The following is a 12,995-nucleotide window of genomic DNA, read 5'->3' as shown; positions in this document are numbered from 1 at the left end:
TTTCGGAGGCCAGTGGAATTTCTCAACGAACAGTAAATAAAATATTGCAAAAAGAATACATAAATCAATCTACCTCCAATAGTCCGAAGTCGGCAAAGTTGGGTAGACCAAATAAATTATTTTGTCTAGGTCTTGACGATTTTGACTACAACGTTATACGCCGATTAGTGTATAATTTCCATTTGATATACAAACAAGTACCTACAATTAAAGCCCTGAAGTCCAAGTTATCCGAAGCCATAAATTTTAAGGGATGTGACTTGACGCTAAGAAAAATTCTTAGAAAAATGGGATTTCGGTACAAAAAAGTTGAAAACAACAGAAAATTACTTATCGAGAAAGATGATGTTCGTTTAAAAAGAGTAAAGTTTTTAGCCGCGATAAAAAAGTACAGATTGCAAGGGAGAGAGATTGTTTATATGGATGAAACATACATCCATACCTCACATTTGGCAGGTAAAAGCTGGGCTGACTCGTCAGAAAACGGAGTGAAACAGTTAATTTCTAAAGGACAACGTCTTATAATAGTGCACGCTGGTAGTAGAAAGGGGTTTATACCTATGGCATTGTTAATGTATCAGTCTACTGATAAAACAGGTGACTATCACAACGCGATGAACAATGAAAACTATGAAAAATGGCTTCGTAATCAACTCATTCCAAACTTAGCTCCACATTCGGTACTAGTAGTAGATAATGCTGCATATCATAATAAGTACGTAGAAAAACCTCCTAATTCAAATACCCGTAAGCAAGACATGATTGATTGGCTATCCAAACTTAACGTTCCGATTGATCCGTCATTAACAAAAATTGAAATATATGAAATTATTTGCAAGTACAAACAAGACTTTGTAGAATACTCTATAGATAAACTTATGAACGAATATGTACACAGCGTACTAAGATTGCCACCATATCATCCTGATTTCAATCCGATTGAAAACATATGGTCTCAAATAAAGGGATACGTATCCAAAAGAAACATCAGTATGAATATGACTACTGTGAAACAATTGGTACAGGAAAAGGTTAATATGATTGGTTCCGATGTTTGGGCCAAAGTATGTGACCACGCCATCAAATGCGAAAACGAGTACCGAAAACACGAACCTGAGTTGGAAAATTATATGGCTAGTTTTGTAATCAACGTTCATGAAAACTCTGACGATGATACACCAGAAAATAGTTCTGAATCTGACTGTGATATGGAAGTTGGAAGTATTGTTTCGCATCACACTGTCCACCCCGCTCCTCCTCCTCTTATCCCGCTGTCATAATCGAAGTCGTTCATCCAATCAGAAAATCATATTTATTTATATTAATTTCTCTGCTGGTTTGTTTTGTTTTATGTTGAGGTGTCTTTTTTGTTATGTCATAGTATTTTTAATTAATTAAAAAAATTAATTGTTATAAAACAGGTCTGCAAAATCCAACTGTAGTTTTGACTTATAGTTAGACTTTTGGGGTTCCAATCCTTATAGAATCATTAGATCATCCCAACCGGAATTTGGTTTTTATCAGTGCGTTTTATTGAAATAAAACGTCCTCGGTAACTAGTTATATTTTTGTTTACCTAACGAATTCTTTATATGATAGAATCGTGGTGGTTTTAACATCTCAGTGTAATATACGTCAAACGGGCAGTTTGACATTTGACATTGATAAATAAAGTATGCGATTTATTTGATACCTACACGTAATTTAATAATACAGTAATTCATAGACACATCGGCACCATTCGGGTGTTATCGTTGTTCCGAGTTTTGCCGATAGGAAAGGATTATTCACTACATCTATAACACACACAACCTAAAAAAAAAAAAAAACACCGACTAATTGACAACCTCCTCCTTTTTTTTGAAGTCGGTTAAAAAAGCGATGCGTTTTAAAACAACCTATAAAACGCGTTTCTAGAACATAAACTTGCATTATAAACAAGATCTACTTACATATTACTAGAGAGGATCAAACAAAAATTACGAAATATTACGAACCGTCTGGCAACCCACACTCACCCTGGTTAAATTTTACATTATAAATTGCCACGTAATCAAGCAATGATTAACAAGTTATGCAATTTCATTTTAAATGTCTACTGTTTAATTCGTTTACACCATCTAGTAAGTTGTAAAATAACAAATGCACTCCAAAAATCAGACGTTAATTATAAGTTGTTACATAACCTCACTTTTACTAAATCTCTTATAGCTCTGCTTTCAGTTCAATTCGCAGAATTTTCAGTGATGGTACATCAATACCTACGCAATTAACTGATACCACCTTCATGTTTTTACATCTTGGATTGATTGTATGAAAGCGTATCCATCTCCTTCTAGATTACCAAGAAAGATCGAAATATATTTAACCAAGCACAAGCACTGATTAACAAATTATGCAATTTCATTTTAAATTGTCTACGGTTCCATCCTTTTACACCATTTAGTAAATTATGAAATAATTGGGGTATTAATACAAACATCGTTCTACTGCAATATTCCAAATTAGATGCATTTACATTGCATTTCGCATAATAGTATTAAACAAACATCACTCCGTGATGTTCTAAGCATCACGCGTAATATAAGCATCACGTGTACTGTTTCAGGTAATATCACGCGGGTAATGTTTCGGGTAATGCATCACGCGCGTACTGTTTCCGAGCGATGCATCACGCGAGTAATGTGTAATGCTAACATTACGCGTGATGCTAACATTACGCGTGATGCTAACATTACGCATGATGCTAACATTACGCGTGATGTTAGCATTACATTGCATCATTGCATCACAGCATTGCATCACGCCGCGTACTGTTTCGCGTAATGGGTGTTAGTAGCGACACCTGGCAGCAGCGCTACGTAACACTACGGCACGGATAGCAATGTCCCATCAAGTAGTAAGTCGAAAATTTGCTAGGTGGCGCTATTAATATCGATATATACCCAAGTTCACCTCGTATGTGTAATAAAAAAACGATACATTACGAAATAATTCCTATACGCATCATAATAATTGTTAATTTAACTTGAATGATGGCGAGTGCGTGTGAGACTGAGATACTGTTATATATCTCGGATAATTTTCCGAGAGGTAATGGAGACGGGGCAGTCGGGGCCAAAATTTAATAAGTTGAGGTATGGTTTTAAAAAAAGGGTTGTATATCTAAAAGCCACCTATAAGAAAAATGAGATTTAAGATGATCTCACACAGTGACAAATCCTCCACCAACCACACCATCACCAACTCTTGTTGGCTCCATCGTTTTCGTTCAGTAACTTCAACATACGCACTGTCTTCTCCTTAGTCTGCGCTTCAACTTTTGAGTTTTGTTTTGACATTTGGCGGAAATCAAAGTCAACGTCAAATGTGGGAAAATTAGAGGAAAAATATTGCAAACATTTCCGGAAATCATTTATTTTTCTGAAAAATACATATGATTTTTTTAATGGAAATTTTTCCATGACCCAACACTGAGCGAGATTAACTGAGAACCCCGGAAAGATTTACAATTTACATTCATACTTTATTGTAACAAGAAAACACGTGATTTTTTTTGGTTAGCATGGCTGTTGGCTGAGATCGCCAAATTTCGTAGAAGTTCCAGTGATGATATAACAATACATAAGCTATTTATTATTATCACCTTCAACTTTTACATCTTGACCCAAGATTGTATAAAAGCGTATCGATCTCCTTCTAGAAATATTGTAATATTATATTTAATCAAGTATTGATTAACAAATTATGAAATTTCAGTTTAAATTGTCTGTCTACGGTTTATTTCAATTACACCATCCACCAACCCACACCAACCACCATAGTAAGTTATTAAATAATTTGGGTGCTAATACAAACATCGTTCTACTACAACATTCCAAATTAGATGCATTAACATTGCATTACGCATAATATTACTATTACACGAGATGTCTCATAAACAAACATCATTCCGTGATGTTACCGTTACAACGTCACTCGCATTACTTAGACTATAAACATCACTCCGTAATACCACCATCACGCGTACTGTTTCAGGTAATACATTACGCGAGTACTGTTTCCGAGCGATGCATCACGCGGGTAATGTGTGATGCTAACATCACGTGTAATGCTAACATCACGCGTAATGCTAACATCACGCGTAATGAGAACATCACGCGTGATGTTAGCATTACATTGCATCATTGCATCACAGTATTGCATCACGCCGAGTACTGTTTCGCGTAATGGGTGTTAGTAGCGACACCTGGCAGCAGCGCTACGTAACCCTACGGCACGGTTAGCAATGTCCGATCAAGTAGTACGTCGAAAATTTGCTGGGTGGCGCTATTAATATAGATATTTACTATAATTAGTTCATATTGGGAAACTCCCAGAGCGCCCCAACATGGTCTATGTAATGGGTAATGTTATGAGTAATGCATATTTTTCCAAAGTGATGCGTGATATCACAGTACCCTGTCGCGTGATATCACCTTTGTAATATGACTCACATTACTTACACATGTCTACTGCCGACATGAGCCATCAATAATAGTTGTCTTGTCTATGAGCGACCATTCATTATTGTACCGCATTTACATATTTGCGCGATTAATATTCGCCGAATATGCGAATGGGACGCTCATCAATTTCCTTGCGTCGAATACAGGACATTATTATCATTCTATCGTTGCAAGTTGACGCAGAAGTGTACGCGAATGTCTTAGAGGATGGAAAAATAGTATAGGGCGAATATGCAAACTGACGTACGGTATTTATTATTTTCAATCACAATTCACAACGGAACTTACGCCGAGAGTCGAGAGAGGCGAGCGGTGAACGTCATTGTGTAAACGCAGTACGCCAATAAAATGAATGGATGGATGGGGTAGGGTCCATAAAAAATACAATTTTGTCTATGTTTTTTTTTCAGTAATAACCAATGAGCTCTGCTCTGGATCTTTTGGAGGGAAAAGTGTCGTTTTTATTTTGACTTTCAATTATTTTGTGAAATCTAGTTTAAAGTGGAATAGGATAGTGCTATTGTGCCTTAATCGAAGATTAAAACGCGAAATTATATGAATTTCTTAATTAGAATATCCGTATCGGCCCGTTTTAAGGAATCCCGAGCCAATCCAAACACGCCGCCTCAAATTGCCTATCCTCTTTGTGGCGGCCGCGGCCATATTTACAGAAACAAAGTTCATGTTTAGGCTGATGGCTTTGCCAAAGCCTTAATAAATTAAAAAAATAAATAATAATAACCAATGATGTTAGTAATAACTATATTACTATCTATAAAATTAACTAACAATAATTATACGACACATAAATAACTAAAATGTGCTGCAAGTCATCTGATATTGTACTTTACATAGAGGTTCTTCAAATTTATTCATAAGTTCATTGCTAGATTTTCAAAATAAATGGTAACACTGTTGTAAAAAAGAAATTACATTTGATACATTTTTGGTTATTTTTTTACATAATATTGTTGGTAACACTGCGCGCTTCGGCCATATTTCTTTCTTGTGTGCGTTGGATCTCACCGTGTAAGGATGAGGTTAGTTTTTAGATACAAATTGAAATAAAACTCATAAATTTTACATAATCACATTCTATTTAGGTTTCCCTAATATCAAGCCTGATGTGCAGTGTGTTTTTGTGCTATAAACAAGAATGTCATCCCTGCTGTGGACACTGATGTTGTCGGCATGTCATGCAGCCATGTGGTCACTTGCAATTATTCTTTATTTTCAGTTCCCTAAAGCTACAGAAGAGGCTTGCAGCCTCTGTAATGCGATGTGGTAAAAAGAAGGTGTGGTTGGATCCAAATGAGATCAATGAAATCGCCAACACCAACTCCAGTAAGTATAGACTTTTCCTGTCTGGTTACTTCCCGAAATCATAAGAGCATTGGATGCTTTAAAAAACTTCATATTTCAACTTTTTATGTTCGAACGTTCATACATGAGAAATACGAAAGTAAATAACTACCTAGGAAATAGGTAGTACTTAGTAGATAAGTATTGCAAAATGTTACTCAGATTGATCCATGAAATTAGCTTCCTTTTCAACTATTAGTTATACTTACTACCTATTATATAAGTAGTAATTTCTCGTTGCTCATATCCTTGGACATAATTTTGATGAAGAATAGTATATTATCATTTTATTACCGAACATTATTATTATTTTGTACCGAAACGTCAGTTTGTTTGAAAAAACAAATATACGCGATTTAAATTCGGAAAATTAGTTTCATTTCCTATATTATTTTATTATTAATTTATTGAGTATTGACTATAGAGCCATCACCTTAAAAATATAACAAATAATGAAGAAACTCAAATTATAATGCTATTAACAGCACATCATGCTATTATACACTTATGTTTGGATATTGCCTCCAGTCCAACTAAAATGTGCCATTCTACTTAAAAACTGTTGGTAAAGATTTTATTATTCTTTAGAAGTTAACGTTTTTAAAACTAATTTTTTGCTTTAGATTAGAAGCTGCACGCAACAAATAAAACATGAATACCTAGAGCAAATTATAAGAAATGAGCTATTAACATGCTTAGGTTAAACTTTCATGCTGTTTACTCAAAAGAATTGTTTTTGCTAAAAAGATTAAATTTTTGGCATAAACATGGGTAAAAAATGAAAAGCATATACATAGACCAAAACATTAACAAAGATTTGTTTTTTAGTTGTCTTGTAGACTTTGTGGTGTGGTTTGATGCTGTTTCTGTATCGCATATATATTGAAACCTTTTAATTTCCAGGACAGAACATCCGTAAGATGATCAAGGATGGTCTGGTGATCAAGAAACCTGTGGCCGTCCACTCGCGCGCTCGTGTGCGCAAGAACACAGAGGCGCGCCGTAAAGGTCGTCACTGTGGCTTCGGTAAAAGAAGAGGTACTGCTAATGCTCGTATGCCACAGAAGGTGAGTTTCATTCTAATAATGTATATCATTGGGTTGCTTGCAACAAAGTCTGCAGTCAAATCTTTTTGTTAAATGAAAATTCATCATCCTATTTAAGAGCCAGGCTCTTGCCCATGTAGCCATATTCCACTGTTCACTCTTGAACTCCTTGTAAATGAAAATTGGAGGTTGAAATCAGCTGTGTTACTCCTTTGAAATAAAAAATTTATATAATACACTTCTGGACACAAAACTTGAGCAACCTTGCATTTTCAATAATAAATCTCCTATAGGATATGAAACTATTTTTCCGGATTTAAATCGCGTATATTTGTTTTTTCAAACAAACCAACGTTTCGGTATAAAATAATAATAATGTTCGGTAATAAAATGATAATATACTATTCTTCATCGAAATTATGTCTAAGGAGCAACGAGAAAATTTGACTGCCTCCGTGGCCGAACGGTTACCATGCCGGACTGCCACGCAGAGGTCTCAGGTTCGATTCCCGGGCCGAGAGAAATAATTGTATGGCCTACAATTATTTCTCTCGTGAGTTTGGGTGTAATTTGTGGTTGTCTATGTGTGTGTCCATGGCACCCGCGACACAGGGTTTCCCTAGTGCGGGGCTATGTTGAGTGTGTGCCTTATTTATTTAAAAAAAAAAAAAAAATAAAAAATTACTACTTATATAATAGGTAGTAAGTATAATTAATAGTTGAAAAGGAAGCTAATTAATTACATGGATACTGAGTAAAATTTTGCAATACTTATCTACTAAGTACTACCTATTTCCTAGGTTGTTATTTACTTTCGTATTTCTCATGTATGAACGTCCGAACATAAAAAGTTGAAATATGAAGTTTTTTAAAGCATCCAATGCTCTTATGATTTCGGGAAGTAACCAGACAGGTCCCATGGTCACAGTTGAATGAGGTGGTACAGTCATCAACCAGTTATGTCTAATATCAATGCAAACCACCCTATTTTTTCACTATAGTTACAAAAGTTATTAATTAAATACCTTATTTTTAATTTTACAAAGCAACATTCCAATTCACACTACATTGTTTTACATATTATTTTATTGTAACAATATGAATTTTTATTAAGCTACATTTATTATTCATTGATAATGGAAATTAGAATAAATTAAAACATATTAATTAATACTGCAGTCTTATGTCTGTTTGGGATTTTTCATCAGAGGAAATACTGGATCCCAAACTGGTGGTACGGAGAAACCATCTTCCCTGTTGAAATTAGGATGTTTTTTAATTTCAATGGCTGCTCGCAGTATCCTGGGTAGATAACGGAATTCTTTTGCAAGGACCTGGGATTTGTCAAACTTATTAAATGTGTAGGTGTACCCATGACATGCTTGTAGACTGCAGACTTGTTTACGCGACGAAAAAACAAATATACTCGATTGAAATCCGGAAAAATACTTTCATTTCCAATGTTTAACAATCGCGAAAACCTAAGAACTCAATAATAAACATCCTATTCTTAAACAATGTTTGATTGATCAAAAACTAACATCACTTCCAAATTCAAATTATCAACAATAAATAAATATTAGACAACATCAGACATGTTGCTCTGAAGTAAGTAACTAAGGCACATGTTATGGAAATCGGAAACATCAACGGTAATAATAAACAACGGAACAAACGGAAATAATAAAGACCAAATACAATAAAAAAGTTTTTCTACATTGACCCAGGCGGGGATCGAATCTCAGAAATGGCGACACCATGAAAACTGGTACGTAATCCACTTGTCCATGGAGATGTCAAGAACATAACTTTATTGTTAATTTGAATTTTCAAAATAATGCATGCTTCAATTATGTGTCCAGGAGTGTACTTATTTCAATTTTGATATTAAATTATTTTGAGAAACCTGCGACGCGATCGGATGAAGCATTTTACAATGCCATAGATAGTTTGTTGTTGTAGAAGTTACCAAACTTCTATAAACCATTTACACATGAAAAATTTAAGACAATAAAAATTTAAAATTAATCTTCAATTTGTTTACAAAAACAATAATAATAAACGCCTTTTTTATTTTTGCATTGCTAAAAACAGTTTTTTATTTTCAGGAACTATGGGTGCAAAGGCAGAGAGTACTTCGTAAGCTGCTGCTCAAGTACAGAACAGCCAAGAAAATTGACAGACATCTATACCATTCCCTGTACATGAAGGCGAAGGGTAATGTGTTTAAGAACAAGCGTGTGCTCATGGAGTACATCCACAGGAAGAAGGCTGAGAAGGCTAGGACTAAGATGCTTAGGTAAGAAAATAGGAAATAAATACTACCCTTCTTCTCATAACTAACGCCTTAGAATTTTAGTAATTTTCAAAATATTGGCACCTAGACATTTTTTCCTATGAAAAATGTTAGTACATTAAAACCGAAACTAAAAACAGAATGAAAAATAACGATTAGAGGGGGTTGTAGATCTCGTTACGCTGATTCCTGATATGGTATAGTCTGTCCAATCCATTGTACCAGAAAAGTAAACTAACAGATTATTGACCAGACCATGGACAGTTTAGTGATGGCCAACTGTGCTGCCAACTACAAATCAATTAATTAATTGAATGAATTGATTTGGTTAATTGAATCAGTTGGCATAACTGGGTTTTATATAATAAAATGGGTTTTGCGTCTTTCGTCACTCATGGTTCAACCTTAGTCCTTCGCTTGCTCAGGTTTTACTACAAGCACTTGTGTCAAACAACAACTTAGCAGCCTTGCATAGTAAATATCTATTACCATTGAGTGATTTTTAGTGTAGGTCAATGATTCCAAAGCAATGTTAATAAAAACATTTAAATTCCAAAATATGGATTTAAGGTTCTTTACTTCTCACCTACAGATAATAATGTGCGTTTTTCAATAAAAATAAAATGTTTGGAGACATAGACATATTTATTTTCGTCCATAGCGACCAGGCCGAAGCCCGTCGTAACAAAGTGAAGGAAGCCCGCAAACGGCGTGAGGAGCGCATCGCCGCTAAGAAGGAAGAGCTGTTGCAGACCTTTGCACGCGAAGATGAGGCCGCCGTCACCGCGAAGAAGTGACCATCTTAGCATTTATTATGTAAATAACAAAAAAACGATTCAATAAATGCTTTGAGTCGTATTTGCAAGTTTCATTTTAAACGTCGTCGATCCTGCTTTTACTTAAGAAAATTATTTCAAATCTCCAGAAACTGTCAAAATCAAATTCATAATTATCTTTATTTCATTAGCAAGAATTACACTTTAACAATAACGTGTTAAACCACATGATCATAGTTTTGCGAAAATGGGATACCTAAAGATCTTTTTCGTCGCTTTTGATAGTTTATTCGAAAAAAGTACTTTAAAAAAAATTAAAGCTTTTACTGTTGTCACATCAGGAATGATGAACAACAAGCACAGCAGCAAAAGTTTCCCAAAAATCAACATATGTATTCGTTTTGCTGAAGTCGCCTAATACTTCATTTGTCCTTTTTGCAAATGGATAATTTCTAAACTGGACATGGCAGCTGTACACTCTAAAGGGTTAATAATAAACCGCTCAAGTTCTTATAGAACTCTACATAATATAGTAAGCTCAACAGAAAATCTCACACATACGATTGCCATTAACAGACTTAACTAATGTTGCTTGGTAATACAAATAATATCAATAATAATATGGAATGGTTTAGGCTCAATTTAGCTTAATAAAATAATTTATGCGGCGGAACGGAATGGAAACGAATTTTTGTAACAATATTGTATGTACATAGCGTGATGAACTTTATGGTCAATTGTGTAATTTACAAACTAAATATGAGCCAAAAATCAAGTCGCGCGCCTTCCGCGGAATTCTCGCGCATGCACCGGAATGCTCGTGCATTCGCTAGAATTACGTTAGCTGTCAGAATTCTCGCGAATGAAACACTACAGCCTCAAGGTCACGATAAAACTGGCGAATGCTCGAGTATTCCCGCGAATGCCTTGCTTCTCTGTTCTTTTTGTGAATTGTTCATCCTTATCTAAACTTCAAATTGGAATATTTTAAAATGATTTTAAGTAACATGGCATGGTGCCATCATGAGAATATGCAGTTTTATTGTATGATATCAAGGGACGGGAGGAACAAGCAGTGCCATTCAAAGCGCAACCGCAAGATCGGAGGATCGCTGCCGATGAGTCCGAACACAAAATTGACAAATCTCATGTGCCTGTGGTTTCCACCAGCACGCTCTTCAAAACAGGGGGTCTATTCCCGTTCTCTGTCCGACATCCGTTCAAAACAATTACTGTGAAATAAGTAATATTATTTATTTATTCAAGAATATTTTGTCAGTGTATCCAGTTAGTATTAACATTAACATATGGGGCCGATATCTGGGTGCTAACAAGAGACATAATAATTCACAAATTACAAATAGCCCAGAGAGCGTTAAAAACTAGTAGGAATTACACTCAAAGATCACGAAACAAACATGTGGCTGGGTAATTTTCGGGCAAGTTTTTTGTACTCAATTTTGGTGACAATTTCTTTTTATTTAAATATTTATACAATCATGAAGTACTATTTCATATTTGAGTGTGGTAACGTGAAATATTCATCATAATATTTCACGATGATATATTCGAGTAATTAAATAAATAAAATTGTCAAAATTTAGTACGAAAATCTTACCTGAAAATTACTGGGCTCTGACAGGAAAGCAGAGTCGCAATGTTACCAAATGTGTAACGAACCTTAAGTGCTTGTAAGCATGGCTCCTGGTGTAAAGCGGTCATCGAATGGCGATCTTGGAGTGAATAACGCCCCAGAGGGAGACCGCAGATGCGTTGGAAGGATGACATAAAGAAAGTGGCGCGGTTGAATAGGATACAGGTGGCACAGAACCGAGATAAGAGTCCGAAACTGGAGGAGGCCTACACCGATACGGTTGAGAACGGCTAGAAGGAAGTAATACTCCAAGCTTTACAACAAGTCAAAATCGTTTCACAAATTTCATTAATACGGATTAATCGCGTAATATACATAAAAAAAAAGAAATACTGTCGAATTGAAAACTCCTCCTTTTTTGAAGTCGGTTAAAAATAGGTGCCGTTGCTGTTAGAAAGGTCATACGGTTTACTTAAATGTAACTATGATTACAATGAATACGTACGACTTTCTAAATTCAAACAACATTTCAATAGATCTAATTAAAAAAAAAACAATTACGATGACACTGGAATAGTTCACGTTATGGGACATCTGAAATTTAAATGTAGATCTTTGACCTAGCTTTCTTGTAGGTATTGGGTAGTATAGTCGATTTTTATAGGAACAGAAAACTCGTTTACCGGGATTTATTTATTATAGTAACACTTTGTTTCAAGCTGTCTTCTGAGTCGGAGTGCATTTTGTTTCATTACACGGAACAACAAACTTATTTGTTTCGTGGTTTCTATATCGTGCTAGATAAAAAATAAAAAAGATTAAATATGGTAAAAGTGAATGAAGATCTTCAAAAGGAAAGGGACGAATGTACTTTTGATGTGCAAGAAATGGTTACGTTTGTAGACGGAGGGAAAGAGCGAACTTTGGAGCGCAAACAGAGAGGTAAAAAGTTTTGACTAAACTGGTTGTTGCCGTTGATATGCTTTTTTATAAAGATTTATGGCCCGGTTAAAGTACTTGATTCAACCATTATGTGTACAGAAACCTCTTGAACAATAACCTTGAAAGCGCAGAATTTATCATTTTTGGCCTCTGGTGGTGGGATTAGATGTGTGTCGATCGTGTTCGATCGAATCAAAGTGATTCGAACAGCACCTGTGACCCGATAACCTGGTTACTATCTTCTAAATAACACGATCATTTTAGAGTTTCATGGGTCATGCGCGCAATATTCGACTTTATCTCTATAATTTTAGAGATTATTCAACAATTCACAATATTATTGTTGTCTCGTTCACTCTCACGTAAAGTCCCCACTCATGACACGGTTCGCCTTCTCTCTCTTCGTTTGGGTCGAATATTTGTTCGATAGAGCATTCGTTCGATAGAACCTTCGTTCGATCGAACCAAAAA

General features: G+C 35.2%; 2 protein-coding genes across 2 annotated transcripts; both read left to right on the top strand.

Annotated features, from left to right (window-relative positions):
- The first annotated feature begins 419 nt into the window (after nt 1-419).
- LOC113230032 lies at nt 420-1,280 on the top strand. Its single transcript, XM_026463761.1, has one exon. It carries the CDS (start codon nt 420-422, stop codon nt 1,278-1,280), a length of 861 nt encoding a protein of 286 aa, XP_026319546.1.
- Nucleotides 1,281-5,526: 4,246 nt separating this feature from the next.
- LOC113230186 (60S ribosomal protein L19) lies at nt 5,527-10,033 on the top strand. The gene is made up of 5 exons (XM_026463995.1): nt 5,527-5,548; nt 5,746-5,852; nt 6,774-6,937; nt 9,025-9,215; nt 9,874-10,033. Exons 1-5 carry the CDS (start codon nt 5,544-5,546, stop codon nt 10,007-10,009), a joined length of 603 nt encoding a protein of 200 aa, XP_026319780.1. The 5' UTR covers nt 5,527-5,543; the 3' UTR covers nt 10,010-10,033.
- The last annotated feature ends 2,962 nt before the right edge of the window (nt 10,034-12,995 follow it).

This window comes from Hyposmocoma kahamanoa, unplaced genomic scaffold (assembly GCF_003589595.1).
Source record: "Hyposmocoma kahamanoa isolate Upper Pololo Valley unplaced genomic scaffold, ASM358959v1 63, whole genome shotgun sequence".
NCBI classification, from domain to species: domain Eukaryota; kingdom Metazoa; phylum Arthropoda; class Insecta; order Lepidoptera; family Cosmopterigidae; genus Hyposmocoma; species Hyposmocoma kahamanoa.
Note: the sequence above shows the minus strand (reverse complement) of the source record. Positions and strands in the feature narration are given on the sequence as shown.